General features: G+C 45.2%; 1 protein-coding gene across 1 annotated transcript; it reads right to left on the bottom strand.

Moving 5' to 3' along the window:
* Positions 1–300: 300 nt before the first annotated feature.
* On the bottom strand, positions 301–7,916 carry LOC138666717 (olfactory receptor 6N1-like; the record flags this gene model as incomplete). Its single annotated transcript, XM_069754903.1, has 3 exons — positions 7,722–7,916; positions 4,995–5,898; positions 301–329 (listed from the first exon to the last, which is right to left on the bottom strand). Coding segments are annotated over exons 1-3 (1,128 nt in total), but the record flags the coding sequence as incomplete, so codon positions are not given.
* Positions 7,917–20,558: the final 12,642 nt, after the last annotated feature.

A 20,558-nucleotide genomic window follows, 5' to 3' on the forward strand; every position in this document is an offset into this window, starting at 1 on the left:
CTGCGAGCGCACCTTCATTCCATTGAGTGAGTACGGACCACTTTCTAAATTTCTGACAATATACCTCTATTTCATCCTGACCCTGACACAGAGCCAGCAAATTCTTTTCTGCCTGATCCACAGAATTAGGCTCATCGTACAGCAATCCGAGCGCCAGGAAAAATGCATCGATATTACTTAATGCAGGATCTCCTGACGCAAGAGAAAATGCCCAGTCCTGAGGGTCGCCACGCAAAAAAGAAATAATGATCCTAACTTGTTGAACTGGGTCACCAGAGGAACGAGGTTTCAAAGCCAGAAATAGTTTACAATTATTTTTGAAACCAAGAAATTTAGTTCTATCTCCAAAAAACAAATCAGGAATAGGAATTCTCAGTTCTAACATAGAATTCTGAACCACAAAGTCTTGAATACTTTGTACTCTTGCCGTGAGCTGATCCACACATGAAGACAGACCTTTAATGTCCATTGCTACACCTGTGTCCTGAACCACCCAAATGTCTAGGGGAAAAAAAAGGCAAAACACAGTGCAAAGAAGAAAAAATGGTCTCAGAACTTCTTTTTTCCCTCTATTGGGAATCATTAGTACTTCTGGCCTCCAGTACTGTTATGAAAGGTAATTCAGTACCACAATGGACATAGAGGTCAGCGCACATACAGTGACCTGGCAATAACCCAAAAAACAAGAACGAGCTCTGAGAAGTGGGAACTCTGTTGACCGCAATCCCTAATCCTCTCCAACCACACTAAATGATTGCACCTAACGCTCCCTATGCAACTCGGCACGGCCTGAGAAACTAGCTAGCCTGAAGATAGAAAATAAGCCTACCTTGCCTCAGAGAAATAACTTTCTGAACAGAGCGAGGATAGGAAAGGTAACTTTGCGGTCAACACAAAACCCTACAAAAACCACGCAAAGGGGGCAAAAAGACCCTCCGTACCGAACTAACGGCACGGAGGTACACCCTCTGCGTCCCAGAGCTTCCAGCAAGCAGTAAAAAACAAATAGACAAGCTGGACAGAAAAAAACAGCAAACAAATAGCAAAGAGGAACTTAGCTATGCAGAGCAGCAGGCCACAGGAACGATCCAGGAGGAAACAGGTCCAATACTAGAACATTGACTGGAGGCCAGGATCAAAGCACTAGGTGGAGTTAAATAGAGCAGCACCTAACGACTTCACCACATCACCTGAGGAAGGAAACTCAGAAGCCGCAGTACCACTTTCCTCCACCAACGGAAGCTCACAGAGAGAACCAGCCGAAGTACCACTTGTGACCACAGGAGGGAGCTCTGCCACAGAATTCACAACAGGGTCCAATTTATCCTGTTACCCTTGGGAAAATAAAAAATTTGGGGCAAAAAGATCATTTTTTGTGAAAATTAATATGAATTTTTTTTTACGGCTCTACATTATAAACTTCTGTGAAGCACTTGGAGGTTCAAAGTGCTCACCACACATCTAGATTAGTTCCTTAGGGGGTCTGCTTTCCAAAATGGTGTCACTTGTGGGGGTTTCCACTGTTTAGGCACGTCAGGGGCTCTCCAATCGTGACATGGGCTCCAATCTCAATTCCAGCAAATCTTGCATTGAAAAGTCAAATGGCGCTCCTTCCCTTCCGAGCTCTGCCATGTGCCCAAACAGTGGTTTACCCCCACATATGGGATATCCGCGTACTCAAGACAAATTGTACAACGACTTTTGTGGTCCAATTTCTCCGGTTACCCTTGGTAAAATGAAACAAATTGGACCTGAAGTAAAAATTTTGTGAAAAAAAAGTTAAATGTTCAATTTTTTTAAACATTCAAAAAATTCCTGTGAAGCACCTGAAGGGTTAATAAACTTTTTGAATGTGGTTTTGAGTACCTTGAGGGGTGCAGTTTTTAGAATGGTGTCACTTTTGGGCATTTTCTGTCATATAGACCCCTCAAAGTCACTTCAAGTGTGAGGTGGTCCGTAAAAAAAATTGTTTTGCATATTTTGTTGCAAAAATGAGAAATCGTTGGTCAACTTTTAACCCTTATAACTCCGTAACCAAAAAATATTATGTTTCCAAAATTGTGCTGATGTAAAGCAGACATGTGGGAAATGTTGCTTATTAACTATATTATGTGATATAACTCTCTACTTTAAGGGCATAAAAACTAAGAGTTTGAAAATTGCTAAATTTTCATAATTTCCGACAAATTTTTGTTTTTTTCACAAATAAATGCAAGTCATATCGAAGAAGTTTTACCACTATCATGAAGTACAATATGTCACGAGAAAACAGTGTCAGAATCACCAGGATCCTTTGAAGCGTTTCAGAGTTATGACCTCATAAATTGACAGTGGTCAGAATTGTAAAAATTGGCCCTGTCACTTAGGTGAAAACAGGCTTTGGGGTGAAGGGGTTAATCAGATTTTTATTTTTGAAGGATAATACCAGACTTGTGTGTGTTTTAGGGCGAGTTTCGTGTGTCAAGTTGTGTGTGTTGAGTTGCGTGTGGAGACATGCATGTAGCGACTTTTGTGAGATGAGTTTCGTGTGGCGACATGCGTGTAGCAACTTTTTGTGTGTCGAGTTGCATGTGACAGGTTAGTGTAGCAAGTTGTGTGCAGCAAATTTTGCGCATGGCAAGTTTTGCGCGTGGTGAGTTTTATGTGTGGTGCCTTTTGAGTATGTGCAAGTTTTGTGTGAGGCAACTTTTGCACGTGTTGCAAATTTTGTGCATGTGGCAATTTTTCCGCAGGTGCAAGTTTTGCGAGTGGCGAGTTTTCCCATGAGGTGAGTTTTGCACGTGTGGCGAGTTTTGCGTGAGCCTAGTTTTGCATGTGGTGAGTTTTGCACGTGGCGAGTTTTGAGCGGCGACTTTTGTGTTTCGACTTTTATGTGGCGAGGTTGGTGTATGTGTGGTGAAATGTGTGCTGAGGGTGATATGTGTTCAAGCACGTGGTAGTGTGTGGCGCATTTTGTGTGTGTTCATATCCCTGTGTGTGGTGAGTATCCCATGTCGGGGCCCCACCTTAGCAACTGTACGGTATATACTCTTTGGCGCCATCGCTCTCATTCTTTAAGTCCCCCTTGTTCACATCTGGCAGCTGTCAGTTTGCCTCCAACACTTTTCCTTTCACTTTTTCCCATTATGTAGATAGGGGCAAAATTGTTTGGTGAATTGGAAAGCGCGGGGTTAAAATTTCATCTCACAACATAGCCTATAATGATCTCGGGGTCCAGACGTGTGACTGTGCAAAATTTTGTGGCTGTAGCTGCGACGCCTCCAACACTTTTCGTTTCACTTTTTCCCCATTATGTAGATAAGGGCAAAATTGTTTGGTGAATTGGAAAGCGCGGGGTTAAAATTTCACCTCACAACATAGCCTATGACGCTCTCGGGGTCCAGACGTGTGACTGTGCAAAATTTTGTGGCTGTAGCTGCGACGGTGCAGATGCCAATCCCGGACATACATACATACATACACACACACACACACACATTCAGCTTTATATATTAGATTGAGGTCGTGTATGCAAAATTACAACAAAAAAGTTCTGTCAGCACAATTTCCAGCACGAGAGTACCATTACACACTGAACGGGAAACGACTGGGTAAATCTGACAGGGAGAAGGACTTGGGGATCCTAGTTAATGATAAACTTACCTGGAGCAGCCAGTGCCAGGCAGCAGCTGCCAAGGCAAACAGGATCATGGGGTGCATTAAAAGAGGTCTGGATACACATGATGAGAGCATTATACTGCCTCTGTACAAATCCCTAGTTAGACCGCACATGGAGTACTGTGTCCAGTTTTGGGCACCGGTGCTCAGGAAGGATATAATGGAACTAGAGAGAGTACAAAGGAGGGCAACAAAATTAATAAAGGGGATGGGAGAACTACAATACCCAGATAGATTAGCGAAATTAGGATTATTTAGTCTAGAAAAAAGACGACTGAGGGGCGATCTAATAACCATGTATAAGTATATAAGGGGACAATACAAATATCTCGCTGAGGATTTGTTTATACCAAGGAAGGTGACGGGCACAAGGGGGCATTCTTTGCGTCTGGAGGAGAGAAGGTTTTTCCACCAACATAGAAGAGGATTCTTTACTGTTAGGGCAGTGAGAATCTGGAATTGCTTGCCTGAGGAGGTGGTGATGGCGAACTCAGTCGAGGGGTTCAAGAGAGGCCTGGATGTCTTCCTGGAGCAGAACAATATTGTATCATACAATTATTAGGTTCTGTAGAAGGACGTAGATCTGGGGATTTATTATGATGGAATATAGGCTGAACTGGATGTCTTTTTTCAACCTTACTAACTATGTTACTATGAGAGTAACATACTTTTTTAATACTTATATATATATATTTTTTTTTCTTTATAAAAAAGTATGCATATACAGCATATATATATATATATATATATATATAAATCAATTTATACAGTAAATATGTACTTTTTCCTAGAAATATGTTAATAGATCGTGATGTAAACATACGACAAATTACACCAATAGGAAACAAATCCCTACACATAATGAGACATACATTATGTCACAGACAGATAATTAAATTGTTTATTTTCTTCATTTTTTTAAAACTATATGGGGTGAAATTACTGGACTCAAAATTAAAAAATGCACAAAATGTATTTCTCAATTATCATCTATTTTGTTAAAGAGAAAAAAATAATAACAATGAAAAAATAATATTTTTTAAATTGATCATAAACAGTGTTTTAATTCATGTAAAAGATGTCAATGGTTAAGAAACTTCCTAAACGTTGTTTTTAATACCTTTCCTCTGTGGAAGATATATGATTTTTCTGCTGAGCTTTGGTCGTCTATCTGGAGTGCTATTCTCATGTTCCACAGACGCAGTTTTCGGGCACCGGCAGCAAAGCGAGATCCAAGCATAAGGTTGGAAGAGTTAAAACCAAGGAGCCTCTGAGACTTGTCTAAACAGAGTGGCCAGCGCCTAGCCTGGTCACTACATGTTTAAGTTTTCGAATTGTATTTTTCAAAGCTTTATGAATGTCTTTATTTCTTAGACTGTATATCATAGGATTGATCAATGGAGTAAACACCGTGTATACCAGAGATAGGACCTTACTGATGCTCAAGGTTTCCACTTTCACTGGAAACACATAAACACCGAACATGGTCCAGTAATATATGGAGACCACAGTGAGGTGGGAGCTACAGGTGGAGAAGGCTTTCTGTCTACCGGTGCTGGACGGGGTCCTTAAGATTGTGACAATAATATTAAAATATGATAAAATGATTATTATTGTTGGTATGATAACTGATATTATGCTAAGGAAGAAAATTTCTAATCGAAGAATAAAAATGTCGGAGCAGGACATTTCTTGTAAGGGAAGAAGGTCACAGAAGAAATGGTCTATGGTGTTGGGTCCACAGAACTTCAGCTTTGATATTGTAAAAATGTCGAATAATATAATTGAAAAACCGATCAACCAACAAGTAGCAGATAATTTAGCACAATATTCAGCTGTCATTATAGAGGTATAACGGAGGGGATTACAGATGGCCACGTATCTGTCATAGGACATCACCGTGAGGAGGAAACATTCAGAGGCTTCTGCAGTACTGAAGAAATAAAACTGACAAATGCAACCAGAAATAGTAATGGTCCCACCATTATTTATTAGAATATGAAGCATGTTGGGGGCAATGTGCGTACTTAAGAAGATGTCATTCATAGACAGTTGTGAGATGAAGAAGTACATTGGAGTGCGGAGGTTCTTGCTGGTGGACACCAGGGTGATGATCAGGAGGTTCCCACATATCGTCCCACAGTAAACCACCAGGAAAAAGCAGAACAAGAATATTCTGATAGATGGGCTGCCTTGGAACCCTAAGAGGAAAAAATCTGTGGCCGCAGTCAGGTTGTTCCCCTGTATATTAAGCACAGACATAAAGTTTATAAAGTAAATTGGAGATAATAACATAAGCAAACTTACAAAAATGCAGATTTGTATCGTTCAATTATGTGTTGGTCCTTATGATTCTGACGCATGGGATTCTCTGACTTTCTTCCTTCCTTATAGACTACAGACAGACATTTTTAGGTCTATTGACCATAAAATGCTTTTTGTTAATGTTAATAGGAGGATAAACAAAAATATCTAATAGCTATAAAATGAGAGAATTCAACCTGTATGCATGTCTATTGAAATCTGTGGCCGCAGTCAGGTTGTTCCCCTATATATTAACTAATCTCCTTAGAGATGATGCCCTACCGATTAGTTGAAAGCGAAGCTTTCAAAGCCCTGATGGACTACGCTGTACCACGCTACGAGCTACCCAGTCGACAATCCATTTCCCATTGACAGTAGACATGAATTTTCCTAAGCTGTTCATCCTTCTGTACTTACATCAGGTGTTTCCATGTTATTGCTTATATATTTGTTATTGAACAAAACCAATGGTCTTTTTGTGATTTTCAACAATGTTCATTGAAAAGTTCAATAATTTGTATGTACAGCAGAATGACGCCCAATGCAGTCAGCAGCTATGTTCCAAATAAACCTATGAAGGATCAACATTATATATACAATATGGAGCCAAGGGGCTATGGATAATAAATCTATGAACTGTTTGTTAATTGCTCCCTTGTCTCTTGTGTTATTGTCTTTTGAGGTATGGTTAGGTACAAATATTTACAATTATTTATGTAATGTTTTCATCTAAAAGTCTGAGTAGCACTGCTTTAATTGATTGTATGCATGAGCTATACATATATGTGTATGTATATATATATATATATATATATATATATATATATATAGGCATGACTATGTTTCGTTGTGGTTTTGTTGCCTTCAGTCTGAATTTAGAAGGTGCACATTTCATTAACAATGATAAAACTCTTCCTTAAAAGATGCGACCTTACTTTTGACCAATACTGTAGATATATATAGATACCGGTCAAAAGTCATGGCCAAAAGTGTTGACATCATTGAAATTGTTTCAGAGAACAAAGGATTTTTCCTGGAAAATTATTGCAATTACACATATTTTGTTATACATATATTTATTTCCATTGTGTGCATTGGAGAAACACACAAAATAAAAGAGTAAAAAAGACAGATTGGTAATCGTTTCACTGTTGGCATCTTTCCATTAGTTGTGGGTAAAAAACCTTGTTTCAAGCAGGCGATGCTCTTTCAAACTCACCCGTGGTAACAGGTTTGGTAAATATAAAAATCACACCTAAAACCAAATACAAAGAGTAGTTGACTCAGTATTTGCACTGCGTGTCTGCACGTGCCACTCTAAGAATGCAGAAAGAGAAGAGAACTGTCTGAAGACTTGAGAACGAAAATTGTTGACAATAACAACAATCCAAGATTACATGTCCATCTCCAGAAATCTTGATGTTCCTTTATTCCTTTGTAATAATTCCTCCATATAGTGATGAACTGGTCTTCCAGCCCAGCATCCTCCGCATTAATCTCACCTCCTCCTCAGACCTGTTCCTCAACATGAAATCCTTTGTCTCTGAACACATTCTACTCATGCTCTGTCCTGCTCCCACTTACTAACACTCTCTCTCCTCACTTTCAGTGATATCTCTCCAAAAGTTTGTCCTCTTCACTTCTACCTCCCATCCACAATCATTCATTTCTGTAACCTTTCTAGCTTTGTACCCATTCATCCTGCCCCCACTCCCACAGTCCCTCTAACAGACTGCCTAGTCTGCAGAAAACATTCATACATCCATGATCTTTTCATCACTAACAAACTTTCCTTCTTTGGCATCATCGAGGCCTGGCTCATCCCCTCTGACATAGCCTTTCCAGCTGCACTTTCTTATGGTGGATTCCATTTTTCTCATAACCAGCTCCCCAGCAAAAAGGTCACATAACTGCTCCTTCACCACAATTCCACCTTCACCCTCCGTTACGCTCATTCTTTTCGAAGTGCATTCTGTCCACATCTACTCCCCCTCCAACATCCAAATGGCTGCCATTTACCATCCCTCAGAGCCATCCACCCCCTTTTTTAACCACTTCATCACCTGGCTACTTTACTGCCTTTCTGCTGACAGAACTATAACATCCCCATTAACACTTCCCACTCAGCTGTCTATAAGCTTCTTATACTCACTTCCTTCTTGGGCCGTGCTCAATGATCCTCCGCAGCAACTCACCAGTTTGCCACATACTGGACCTCATATTCACCTGCATCTGTTCTCTATCTAACCTTTCTAACCCACCTCTCCCCATCAGGCAATTACCTACTCACATTCTCTCCCCTCTCCTTTCCAAGTGTGCAATTTTCATTCTACAAACTTGCACACCCTCGCAGAAATTTCAAACACTTTGATTTCCACTCACTTTCTGTCCATTCTTCCACATAGGTTCCTCACAGGATGCATATGCTGCTGCCACCTCATATAACATAACAGCAGCTGCAGATCTTGAATCGGTTGCCCCCTTCCACATAGCAAAGCTTGCACAATCAACAGGCAACCCTGGCACCCCATCCTGACTAAAGAACTTAGGGGGCCTTGCAGGGTTGGTGAGCGGAGATGGAAAAGTTTCCATTCTAAAGAGCATTTTTTCACATTCTAACAGTCCCCCCTTTTTCAAGTCCACACTCACTGCAGCAAAACAAACCTATATCTCATCTCTCATACACTCCCTATCTCCTAAAGCTAAGCAGCTGTTCAACACTTTCAATGCTCTCCTCTGTTCCCAACACCTTCTCACCCTTCTTATTTAAACTGAAAACTTTGCCTCCTGGTTGGGTCTCCTTCATGCGTGTTGACTGCAGCAGTAGGCCTCCAAGACCATCAGGCCTCCACTTCCTTGGACTCAACACCTCGTGTTTCTCTCGTTAATTTTTTCTGACAATGGTAGTCTACAAAATTGATATTTGTGCCGTATGAGTGTGGCTCAGCATGAAAGCAGGTAAAGGTGTTGCAGGCTTTCAATTAAAAGCTTTTAATGCTGGCCCAGACCCAGATGCCTCATACCTGGTTGATGGCTGCAGTGCCATGCTACAGTTTGTACTGTGGGTGAATTGAGGCCATTTCCTGGTGTCTACCTCATTTCATGTGTTTTGGCAGCATTTGAGGCCTTTATAAGGTGTTGTACATGTATTTGTTTTTGACTCCCACTGACAGGAATGGTAATCCAAAAAAGAGAAAAAAATCCAGCTTCCAAAAACTTACAAATTTATTAAGGATAAAAGGCAAAGTCCAGTCCAGTCCAATAAATTACATAGTGAAGAGTAGCAAGCAACGCATTTCGAACAATGGTATGTTCTTTCTCAAAGCTAGCTTTGAGAAAGAACATACCATTGTTCGAAACTCGTTGCTTGCTACTGTTCACTATGTAATTTATTGGATTGGACTGGACTTTGCCTTTTATCCTTAATAAATTTGTAAGTTTTTGGAAGCTGGATTTTTTTCTCTTTTTTGGATTGCTTGCTCACGTGATGACTACACGATATCCGTGCTTCCCCACCCACAACACATGCCGACAGGTGAGTTGGTATATATTTTTTTCTTTTTCTGCTATATGATAGGAATGGTGTTTGGTTATGTTTGAAGCATATTTGTCAAATTAATCGGCGAATATTGCAAATTTGGTGATCATAATCTGAACTGAACATTGAAATATTCACTCATCTCTATTCACTAAGCCTTGCCAACATATGGAAGGTCGAATTCCAGCATGTGGGCAGGTCATAAATTAGTCGGTGGCATGACAAACTAAAGCATTGCTGCAGAAAACCTAGACCTGAGAAAGCCTGAGATTACCTTGGGAAATGTATCCTGACAAGGTGTACCTTGGCAAGTAGGTCATGCAAGTCATGGTATGTTTTTAAGTACCGCTATAAAATGGAGTTCAGCACGTATGCCATGCACGGAATGTATACCAGTTTGCCAATCTTTAAAGCCGCCACCAAGTTACACCCAAGATAGCACACAACCAGACCTGGTTGGAGGTTCAGCGGGAAGAGCCACTGATTGTTTTGTTCTTATATCCATATCAACAGCTCAGATGCATTCTGAGCTTTATCACCTAAACAGATGAGCTTCGGCAGAGCGTGCTGCTGCTTCCCCAAGGCAGTGCTGCAGATTTCCCAGCTGAGATGTGATGGGGAGGCAAGTTCCACTGAGGATGAGGAGGAGGAGAGACAAGAAGTGGAATGCGATGGAAGATGGGGCAGTTATTCTTAGTGTGGCCCATGGTTCCCATCAGGGAAATGTATCGTTCCTGTCCACATGAACTTGTCCATGTGTCTGTGGTTAGGTGGACCTTACCTGTGACTGTGTTGGCCAGAGCTCAGCTGATATTGTGTAACACGTGCTTATGTGACACGGGGACAGCACACTGGTAAAAATAGTGTTTGCTTTGAATCAAGTATCGTGGGGCTGCCACAGTCAAGAGGTCATGGAAAGACTCAGATCCCAATAATCAAACGGCAAAATTTCCAGGGCTAGCAATCTGTCAATGTGTTTAGCATTTGGTCCTGTGGATGGGTGGATGGTAGTGATGGGCAAGAACTAAAATGCTCGGGTGCTTGTTTCTTAAGATGAGCAAATTGGAATGATCAGGTGCTCGACCCGAGCAACGAGCCCATTGTTAATCTATGGGAAACTCGAGCATAATTCCGGTGGTTCCCCCTGAACTGCAGATGGACTATAAATTGCGGACATCAATGGGAACAGTGCTCAAAAGAAATGGGAACAGCATGGGGAAGAACCCTGGACGCATTTCCAACTCCCAGGTCACTGCTGTGAACAATGTTGTCAGAGTCTAACGCCACTTTTACAGACTCACGATAAAACATAAAAAAATGAAACTAAAATAGATTTTCCTGTGAAATATGTTAAGGTCCAGGGTAATGATTTTTATATAAATTAAAATAAATAACCAAAAACAAACAAGCTCCTCAACGCCTTGAGCTATGTTCACACGTTGTTAGGGCTAGCGGAACGCACCAAATAATAAGACAGATAGAGTATGGTGCGTTCGCAGCCCGGGGTCCACCGTGCAGAGAAGGAACCTGCTGCCAAGTAATGACGGACTATATGGCGGTACTCATAAGTATACACACGTGGGTTAAACTTCACCCAGCGTGAAGGAAGCGATCCTGTTGCGTCACAGGACCGCGGTACCGCACATAGAGCGCGAGCAAGTAGTCAGCGAACTCAACCCCAACTAGGATTGAAGTCCGATTAGACCCTTGCTGGCACCACACCGCAACTGGGTGTGTAAGGAAACTAAATCATAATATTAAAGCACAAGAGTGCATGCGGTGCCGCACTGACGAACGCCACTAACCACCCAGGCTTGGGTAAGGAAATCACAGAGGAAGTGCACGGCGCCGTACTGGCGGTCACAGCAACTGGTAGCTGTAATGTGTGATTAGTGCTGTAGGATAAGTCGGGCGCTAGATAGCAACCATACACCTTCCGCGAACAGACATTCAATAGGGTAGGGGTATCCAAGGACGACTTGCACTCACAACATACACACATTAACAATTGTACACTAGCGCATGGCCGTGCGGTCATGCGCAGTTTATATAGTTGCAGCACAGGAAGTGGCCACAGAAACTTTGCCCTTCCAAGACCTGCCAAGAGGACCAATGGAATGTGCTGCAGAGCCTGAGCACATGACCCTCGACCTCCAACGGGAGATCTTGCCCTGGGCATGCTCAGTTTGTGTAGACAAGGACTTAGTCCCAGAGAAGTCCGCTCGCTGCTGACCAGCACTGGCTTTAATGGCAGAAGCTGAAGAAGCACCAGTAACTCTCTGCACAGATTGAGACTGAGCAAGACGCTGGGACCGACGTCCCTGCTGAGCAGACTCCACTGCGGCTGGATAAGAATGGGAGACCGCAGCGGAGATGGCTCGAGATTCCCCCTGTGCAGAAGCGGGAACTCGAGACCTAACATTACCCCCCCTCCTAGGGCCCCCCCCCCCTCCTTGGGCCTCGGTACGCTCGAAGGCAGCAATGAGCTGTGGGGCTCGAATGTTTTCAGCAGGCTCCCATGACCTGTCCTCTGGGCCATAACCCTTCCAATCCACCAGATATAACTTTTTGCCGCGTACCACCTTGCACCCCAAAATAGCGTTCACCTCGTAATCGTCCGTAGACGAACCCGATGTCCCGGCAGATGACTCGGAAAACCGGGACATGTATACGGGTTTCAAGAGGGACACATGAAAGTTGTCGGTGATACCCAAGCGTGGAGGAAGAGCCAAACGGTAGACCACAGGATTAACCTGTTCGAGAACCTTGAAGGGACCCAAGTAGCGAGGAGCAAACTTAGTGGACTCAACTCGCAGCCTGATGTGACGGGCGGAGAGCCACACCAAGTCGCCAGGAGCAAAGGTCGGAGCGGGGCGCCGATGAACATCGGCGGAGGACCTCATTCTCTCCTTGGAGGCCCGAATGGCATCCTGCGTGCGGTCCCAAATGTCCCGTGCCTCCACAGCCCAGTCTGCCACCCTGGGGTCAGCAGAAGACACAGGCATGGGCACAGAAACATGCGGATGCTGGCCGTAATTTAGGAGGAATGGAGTCTGACCGGTGGAGTCGGCTACGGCATTGTTAAGTGCAAACTCTGCCCACGGTAGCAAGGATGCCCAGTCATCCTGCCTGGCAGAAACAAAATGTCGTAAATATGTGACCAAGGTCTGGTTGGCCCTCTCTACCAACCCATTCGTCTCGGGATGATATGCCGAAAAGAGATTCAACTCAATACTGAGTAGACGACAAAGCTCTCTCCAGAATCGAGAGGCAAACTGGGGACCCCGGTCACTAACAATTTTGTCTGGCATACCGTGTAGGCGAAAGATATGCTTAACGAACAAGACAGCCAACGCCCGTGCAGAAGGTAGCCGTGGAAGAGGCACCAAGTGCACCATTTTGGAAAAATGGTCGGTGATCACCCAGATAATGGTGCAGTTACGAGACTTGGGTAAGCCCACCACAAAGTCCATCCCGACCATCTCCCAGGGCCTGTCCGCCACCGGCAGAGGATAAAGCAAACCAGCTGGCCGTTGCCGAGGAGTCTTGTTCTTGGTGCAAGAGACACACGCCCGAACATACTCTGTGACATCACGAGCCATATGCGGCCACAAGTATGTCCTCGCCAGTAACTCAGATGTCCTTTTGGTACCAAAATGTCCACCCACCCTGGAGGAGTGTGCCCAAGAGAGAACCTCTGGTCGCAAACTGGATGGAACAAAGGTCTTGCCCGAGGGCACAGACTCTAGCGAAACCGGGGCCACAGTTCTCAAGCTCTCGGTGGGGACAATAAGCCGAGGCTCCTCCTCCTCCTCCGCAGATGACACAACGGAGCGAGAGAGAGCGTCGGCCCGAATGTTCTTCTCGCCAGAAAGAAAATGGAGGGTGAAATGAAACCGGGAGAAGAATAAGGACCATCTGGCCTGGCGAGAATTCTACCGCTGGGCTGTCTGCAGGTACACAAAATTTTTATGGTCTGTGAAGACTTGGAAGGGAAAACGTGCTCCCTCCAAGAGATGTCTCCACTCCGAGAAAGCCAACTTCATGGCTAGCAACTCCCTGTCCCCGATGGAATAATTCCTCTCTGCTGGTGAGAAGGTCTTGGAGAAAAAGAAGCAGGGATGCTTCCGACCTTGAGCATCCTTTTGGAAGAGGACTGCTCCAGCACCAACAGAAGAGGCATCCACCTCCATGATAAATGGCTTATCAACATCGGGGCGATGTAGGATGGGAGCGCTAGCGAAGTGTGACTTTATAGAGTTAAAGGCCTTGGAGACCTCCTCAGACCACAATTTGGGATTCGCCCCCTTCTTGGTGAGGGCAACCAAGGGAGCTACCAAAGTTGAGAAGTGCGGAATGAACTGGCGATAATAATTAATGAACCCCATAAAGCGCTGCACCGCTTTAAGAGAATGGGGTTCCTGCCAGTCCATCACAGCCTGTAGTTTGGCAGGATCCATAGCCAATCCCTGGGCAGCGATGATGTAGCCCAGGAAAGATAAGGACTCCTGCTCAAACATACACTTCTCCAACTTGGCATAGAGGGAGTTTGCCCGTAGGAGGTCGAAGACTTTGCAAACATCTCTCCGGTGGAAGTCAATATCTGGAGAGTAGATGAGAATATCATCCAGATAGACTACGACCGAGGTGGAAAGCATATCCCGGAAGATATCGTTCACAAAGTCTTGGAAAACGGCTGGGGCATTACAGAGCCCGAAGGGCATCACCAGATATTCATAGTGCCCATCCCTGGTGTTAAAAGCCGTCTTCCATTCGTCCCCCTCACGGATGCGAATCAGGTTGTAAGCACCCCGCAGATCTAGTTTAGTAAATACCCTTGCTCCCCGAAGCCTATCGAAGAGCTCAGATATCAAGGGCAAAGGATACTTATTTTTAATGGTGATGGCATTAAGACCCCTGTAGTCTATGCATGGACGCAATTCCCCATTCTTCTTCTGCATGAAGAAGAACCCTGCCCTAGCAGGTGACACTGACTTCCTAATGAATCCTCTTGCCAGATTTTCCTGGATGTACTGTGACATTGCCTCCATCTCCGGGAGAGATAGCTGATAGACTCGACCCCGGGGAGGCTCAGCACCAGGCAAGAGATCAATAGGACAGTCATAGGGGCGATGGGGCGGAAGGGTCTCCGCCGCCTTTTTGGAGAACACGTCTGCATAAGACCAATACTGCTTGGGGAGAGAGGAAAGATCTGCGGGTACCTCAGTAGTAGAAACCTGAACGCACTCCCTCTGACACCTACCCCCACAAGATTCACCCCATCCCAGGATTCTGCCAGAGGACCACTCGATATGAGGAGAGTGGTACCGTAGCCAAGGTATTCCCAACAGGACCTCATCAATTCCCTCAGGAATGACGAGCAGAGATATAATCTCCTGATGAGATGGCGACATGGACAGAGTAAAAGGGATGGTCTGGTGTGTTATCTGTGAGGGCAGTGTCGACCCATTCACCATTCGTACCGTTACTGGTTGAGCTAGCATAACCAGGGGAATTGCATGACGTTGGGCGAAAGCAGAAGACATAAAATTGCCCTCCGCCCCAGAATCCACGCAGAGCTCTACCGAGTGGGAGAATGAGCCTATAGTAATTGTCCCCTTAAAGGACAATTTAGAGGCAAACGTCGCCGTGTCTAGTGCACCTCCACATACTACCACTAGACGCTGACGTTTCCTCGACCGCTGAGAACATCTGGTGGCTAGATGTCCTGACTGCTGGCAAACATGACAGACCTTGAGTGCACAAGTGGTCCGGGACTTAGATCCCGCTTTTGACACTTCCCTGGCCTCATGTGACTCAGGAACCAGGACCGGAGATTCCAGAGGTTTGGCGAAGGTAGGAGCCAGCCGAAACCTCTGCCTACACTGGGCTCGCTCTAACCTCCACTCGTTAAAACGGAGGTCAATTCGAGTGGAGACAGTTATTAACTCCTCCAGTGTGGCAGGAATCTCCCTAGTGGCCAGAGCATCCTTAACGTGGTCAGCCAGGCCCCTCCAAAATATGGGGATAAGAGCTTTATCCGACCAATCCAGCTCAGAAGCTAAAGTGCGGAATTGGACGGCAAAATGACTGACGAAGGACTCACCCTGAGTTAATGCCAGCAGTTGGAGCGCAGTATCATGGGTGACTTGAGGTCCTAAAAAGACCTGTTTCAGAGTGCTCAGAAACAGTGGAGCACTCTGCACCACATGATCGCCACGCTCCCACAGCGGCGTAGCCCATTCCAACGCCCTGTCCGACAAGAGAGACACTATAAATCCCACCTTAGCCCGCTCTGTGGGAAAACGTGCAGCCAGGAGCTCGAGGTGAATAGAGCACTGACTCACAAATCCCTTACAAAATTTGCTATCACCAGAAAATTTTTCTGGCAGCGGAAGGCGAGAAAATTTCGGAGCAGGGGTGGCAATGGACAGGGTTGCTGCAGCCACGCTAGCAGCCTGTACAGCAACTGCGGTAACATCCACAGCTGAGGTTGCGCTCTCAAGAGCCGCCAACCTACCCTCCAGCTGCTGGATATCCCGCAAGGATTGCTGTTTGTCTGTCATTACTAGCCAGACCCTGGCGCTAGTGTAATGTTAGGGCTAGCGGAACGCACCAAATAAGACAGATAGATTATGGTGCGTTCGCAGCCCAGGGTCCACCGTGCAGAGATGGAACCTGCTGCCAAGTAATGACGGACTATATGGCGGTACTCATAAGTATACACACGTGGGTTAAACTTCACCCAGCATGAAGGAAGCGATCCTGTTGCGTCACAGGACCGCGGTACCGCACATAGAGCGCGAGCAAGTAGTCAGCGAACTCAACCCCAACTAGAATTGAAGTCCGATTAGACCCTTGTTGGCATAACACCGCAACTGGGTGTGTAAGGAAACTAAATAATAATATTAGGGCACAACAGTGCATGCGGTGCCGCACTGACGAACGCCACTAACCACCCAGGCTTGGGTAAGGAAAGCGCAGAGCAAGTGCACGGCGCTGTACTGGCGGTCACAGCAACTGGACGCTGTAATGTGTGATTAGTGCTGTAGGATAAGTCGGGCGCTAGATAGCAACCATATACCTTCCGCGAACAGACATTCAATAGGGTAGGGGTATCCAAGGACGACTTGCACTCACAACATACACACATTAACAATTGTACACTAGCGCATGGCCGTGCGGTCATGCACAGTTTATATAGTTGCAGCACAGGAAGTGGCCACAGAAACTTTGCCCTTCCAAGACCTGCCAAGAGGACCAATGGAATGTGCTGCAGAGCCTGAGCACATGACCCTCGATCTCCAACGGGAGATCTTGCCCTGGGCATGCTCAGTGTGTGCAGACAAGGACTTAGTCCCAGAGTAGTCCGCTCGCTGCTGACCAGCACTGACTTTAATGGCAGAAGCTGAAGAAGCAGCAGTAACTCTCTGTACAGAGTGAGACCGAGCAAGACGCTGGGACCGACGTCCCTGCTGAGCAGACTCCACTGCGGCTGGATAAGAATGGGAGACCGCAGCGGAGATGGCTCGAGATTCCCCCTGTGCGGAAGCGGGAACTCGAGACCTAACACACGTAGAGTTTTTTTATGCATGTTTGAACTTTAGCATTGCTTTCAACCAAGACAAATGCATTCACTGGGAAATGTCTTTTTAACATTTTACAACCTCATCTAGCCATGTGGTGTGTGACACATCATCCTGTTTCATTTATAAAGGAGGGATTCTGAAAGTCAAAAGGCCTATTTTTATAGGGCCATCAAGCGGCCTTTACTATTCTTAAAGGGCCAGCATTTGGCCCTCACTATTCGTAGATAGCCATCAGCAGGCTATGCTTTGTTCAAATGACTAAACAGTTAGTTTCCTATACTGTTATTGCTCATGCAGTGAGTGCAGGACTGCCCAAAATTTGGACGCACCACAATAACCCTTTGAAGAGACGTACAGGAGGGCCTTCTGAAAACAATGTTCCCATTATTAGGAAATGAGTCTCCCATAGAATTTGCCATGCAGTGAATGCAAGGGCTGCCAAAAATTTGGACCTACTCCAATGCCCTTTGGAAGAGATGTAGAGGAGGGCATCATGAAAAAAATATTCCCATTATTAGGAAGTGGGTCTCCCATAGTATCTTCCTATGCAGTGAATGCAAGGGCTGCCAAAAAATTTGGAGGTACTCCAATGCCCTTGGAAAAGACATAGAGGAAGGCCTCATGACAAAAATGTTCCCATTATTAGGAAGTAGGTCTCCCATAGTGTTTGCCTATGCAGTGAAGCAACAGCTGAATGCAAGGGCTGCCAAAAATTTTGAGTTACTCTAATGCCCTTGGAAGAGACATAGTGGAGGGCTTCAGACAAAAATGTTCCCATTAGAAAGAAGCAGGTCTCCTATACTTGTAATGCCCATGCAGTAAGTGCATAGGCTGACAAACATTTACCCTTGGGGGATATACATGAGCATACAGTATAAAAATTGTTTTTACGGGCATCATAAAAAAACTTTTAACTTTTGATATGGTGGTGTAAGGTGAGGACAAGGAGAAGGAGGAGGACAACAGCAAATAGCCAAAATCAGGCAGTGTGTACCCATGTGTAAGTGTGAAGCGGTGCATGGGAACAGACCTCCAAAAAAAGACACTGGATTTGAGTTTATGTTACATTTCTATCATTTGGTGGTGTTGAGAAATCTGGCCCAATCCAGCCCTTGTTCAATTTTATAAGAGACAGGTGAATTTTCAGTTGACAGGTGGATGCGCTTATCAGTTATAATTACACGAACGGCAGGGCAGGCCAGGACCTCCAAGACGTAGATACCCAGTTAATGACACATGTCCCGCTTGGATACCCAATAATTATTTGGAACAGAGGAATCACGGAGGACGTTGGTATGGCCAGCAAGGTACTCCCTCAACATCTTCCCAAACTTTGCACTCTTTGTGAGAGTACCCCGCACCTCAGGGCCACTGTAATGGGACAGTCTGAGAAAACTTTTGAAAACTATGACAGTGTTACCCTACCTCTGCTGGATTGGAGTTGTGTCTTTCTCGCCTGTTTTCCTTGGTTGTCCAATGAACTGTGTCCTCTGCCGCCAGAGTTTTCAATTGGGAATTTTTAAAAAAAATTCCCCAACATGGCGCCTCTGGCACTGCCCCATTTTGGTAGACCTCTCCGTGTTGGGAAAAAGAGATAGAAAGTTCTACTTGGTTCTAAAAGTGTCAACAATCAGTAATGACTGTCACCCAAAATTTTGATAATGCGAGTGTCACAGGAAAGGCAGCATAACATAAACTCAGTCATGCGTGCCAGACTCCTAAGAGGCAAGACTTCCGTGTCCTCATCAAGAGGACAACTGAGCATACACTCCTACTCCTCCTAATCCCAGTCTGCAAGCCATCCACAATGAACAGAAGGTATGACAGCTGTGCAGGTATTTACATCTATAGTGCATGAAACTAGCACCTATTCTTCCTCCTCTTCTTCATTGTCACCAATCCATGTTGGGATGAGATGAGGCTGGGCTGTGTTTAATCACCCTCTATGGTTACTTGCTCCATCTCATTGTGCTCTGCCTGCTATCCATCCTCTTTGATTGTGAGCAGTGAGCATTTCAGAACACAGAGAAGTGAGAAGGTAACGCTAATTATGGCATCATCGCCGCTCACCATCTTGGTGGAGTCCTCAAAGTTTTGGACGATGGTACATTTTCCTGACAACCATTGCCACTCCTGAAGTCTTATGTGTGGAGTCTGAACTGAATTCCGACAGCCTTGTTGATGCTGATATTCAACAACTGCCTTCTTCTGCTCACAAATCCTTCCCAACATCTGCAGTATAATCCGCAGAATAGAGTTCCAACGCTTAACACACCAGTCGGTGAGCCAGAAGCTACATATGCTGCTGAAGCACGGCAAGGGCGGCGGAAGTTGCAGCTGACTTTCTAAAATGGGCACACAGGCGGCGTACTTTGACAAGCAGATCCAATAGCTCCGGGTAGCTTTTGAGAAACCGCTAAACCACGAGGTAATGCTCATGGGCCAGGTTTGGTACATGTGTGAGCTTGCCTCGTCTCAGAGCCACCACCAGGTTCCGGACATTGTCACACATGACAATGCTTGGCTGTAGGTTCAGCAGTGTCAGACACAGATCTGCCTGCTCTTTCTGAGCTGTTCACAACTCTTCAGCATTGTGTGGTTTGTCACCTAAGCATATTATCTTCAGCAAAGCCTGTTGCCGCTTGGCAGAGGCAGTGCTGCAGTGCTTCCATCTTGAGACTGATGTGGTCATTTCAGAGATGGAGGATGAAGAGGAGGAGGAGGTGCAGGACCTGTTAACTGTGGTTGCAACCTACAGCCTGCAATATCTGTGTTGGGACGACTTGTTCTATCCCAAGGTCCAATTTGGTCCTGGCTTGTACTATGTGTTTCATCAGTGAGATTTACAGTCCCTGCCCACAAGCACTTGTCTATGTGTCCATGGTTAGGTGGACTTTCCCATTAACTGCATTGTTAAGGGCACGGGTAACGTTGTGAGATATGTGCTTGTGTAATGCTGGGTCAACACACCAAAAGAAATAGTGGCGGCTGGAGACCGAGTACCTAGGGATGGAAACCACCATCAGGTTTTGGAACGCTTCCATCTTCACAAGCCTAAAAGGCATCATTTTGAGAGCAGGCAGTCACAAAATGAGGGAATTTAGTAATGTGCCTGTGGGGTGTTGACTGCGTATTTGCGCTTGTATTCCAAGGACTGGGATATGGACAACTTAACGCTGTGCTGGGACAAGGATGTGGACGTGCTTGATCATGGTGCTAGGTGAGTATATGCACTGACAGGTGCAGGGCAGAAAGCATCTTTGCATGTACCATGGACAGAGGATTGGCTTGCACACCCAACAACGGAAGAAGCAGTGGTGTCACCAACAGACACTGTTCATGGGCTCTGGGCTTTGGCCCACAAAGTCATGTGCTTTTCTGCCATGTGCCTGATCATGCTGGTGGTGGTCAGGCTGGTAGTTTTGCTGGCCCTACTGATGCTGGCCTGGTAGGTGGTGCAAATGGCCTTT

This window comes from Ranitomeya imitator, chromosome 2 (assembly GCF_032444005.1).
Source record: "Ranitomeya imitator isolate aRanImi1 chromosome 2, aRanImi1.pri, whole genome shotgun sequence".
In the NCBI taxonomy this organism is placed as follows: Eukaryota; Metazoa; Chordata; class Amphibia; order Anura; family Dendrobatidae; genus Ranitomeya; species Ranitomeya imitator.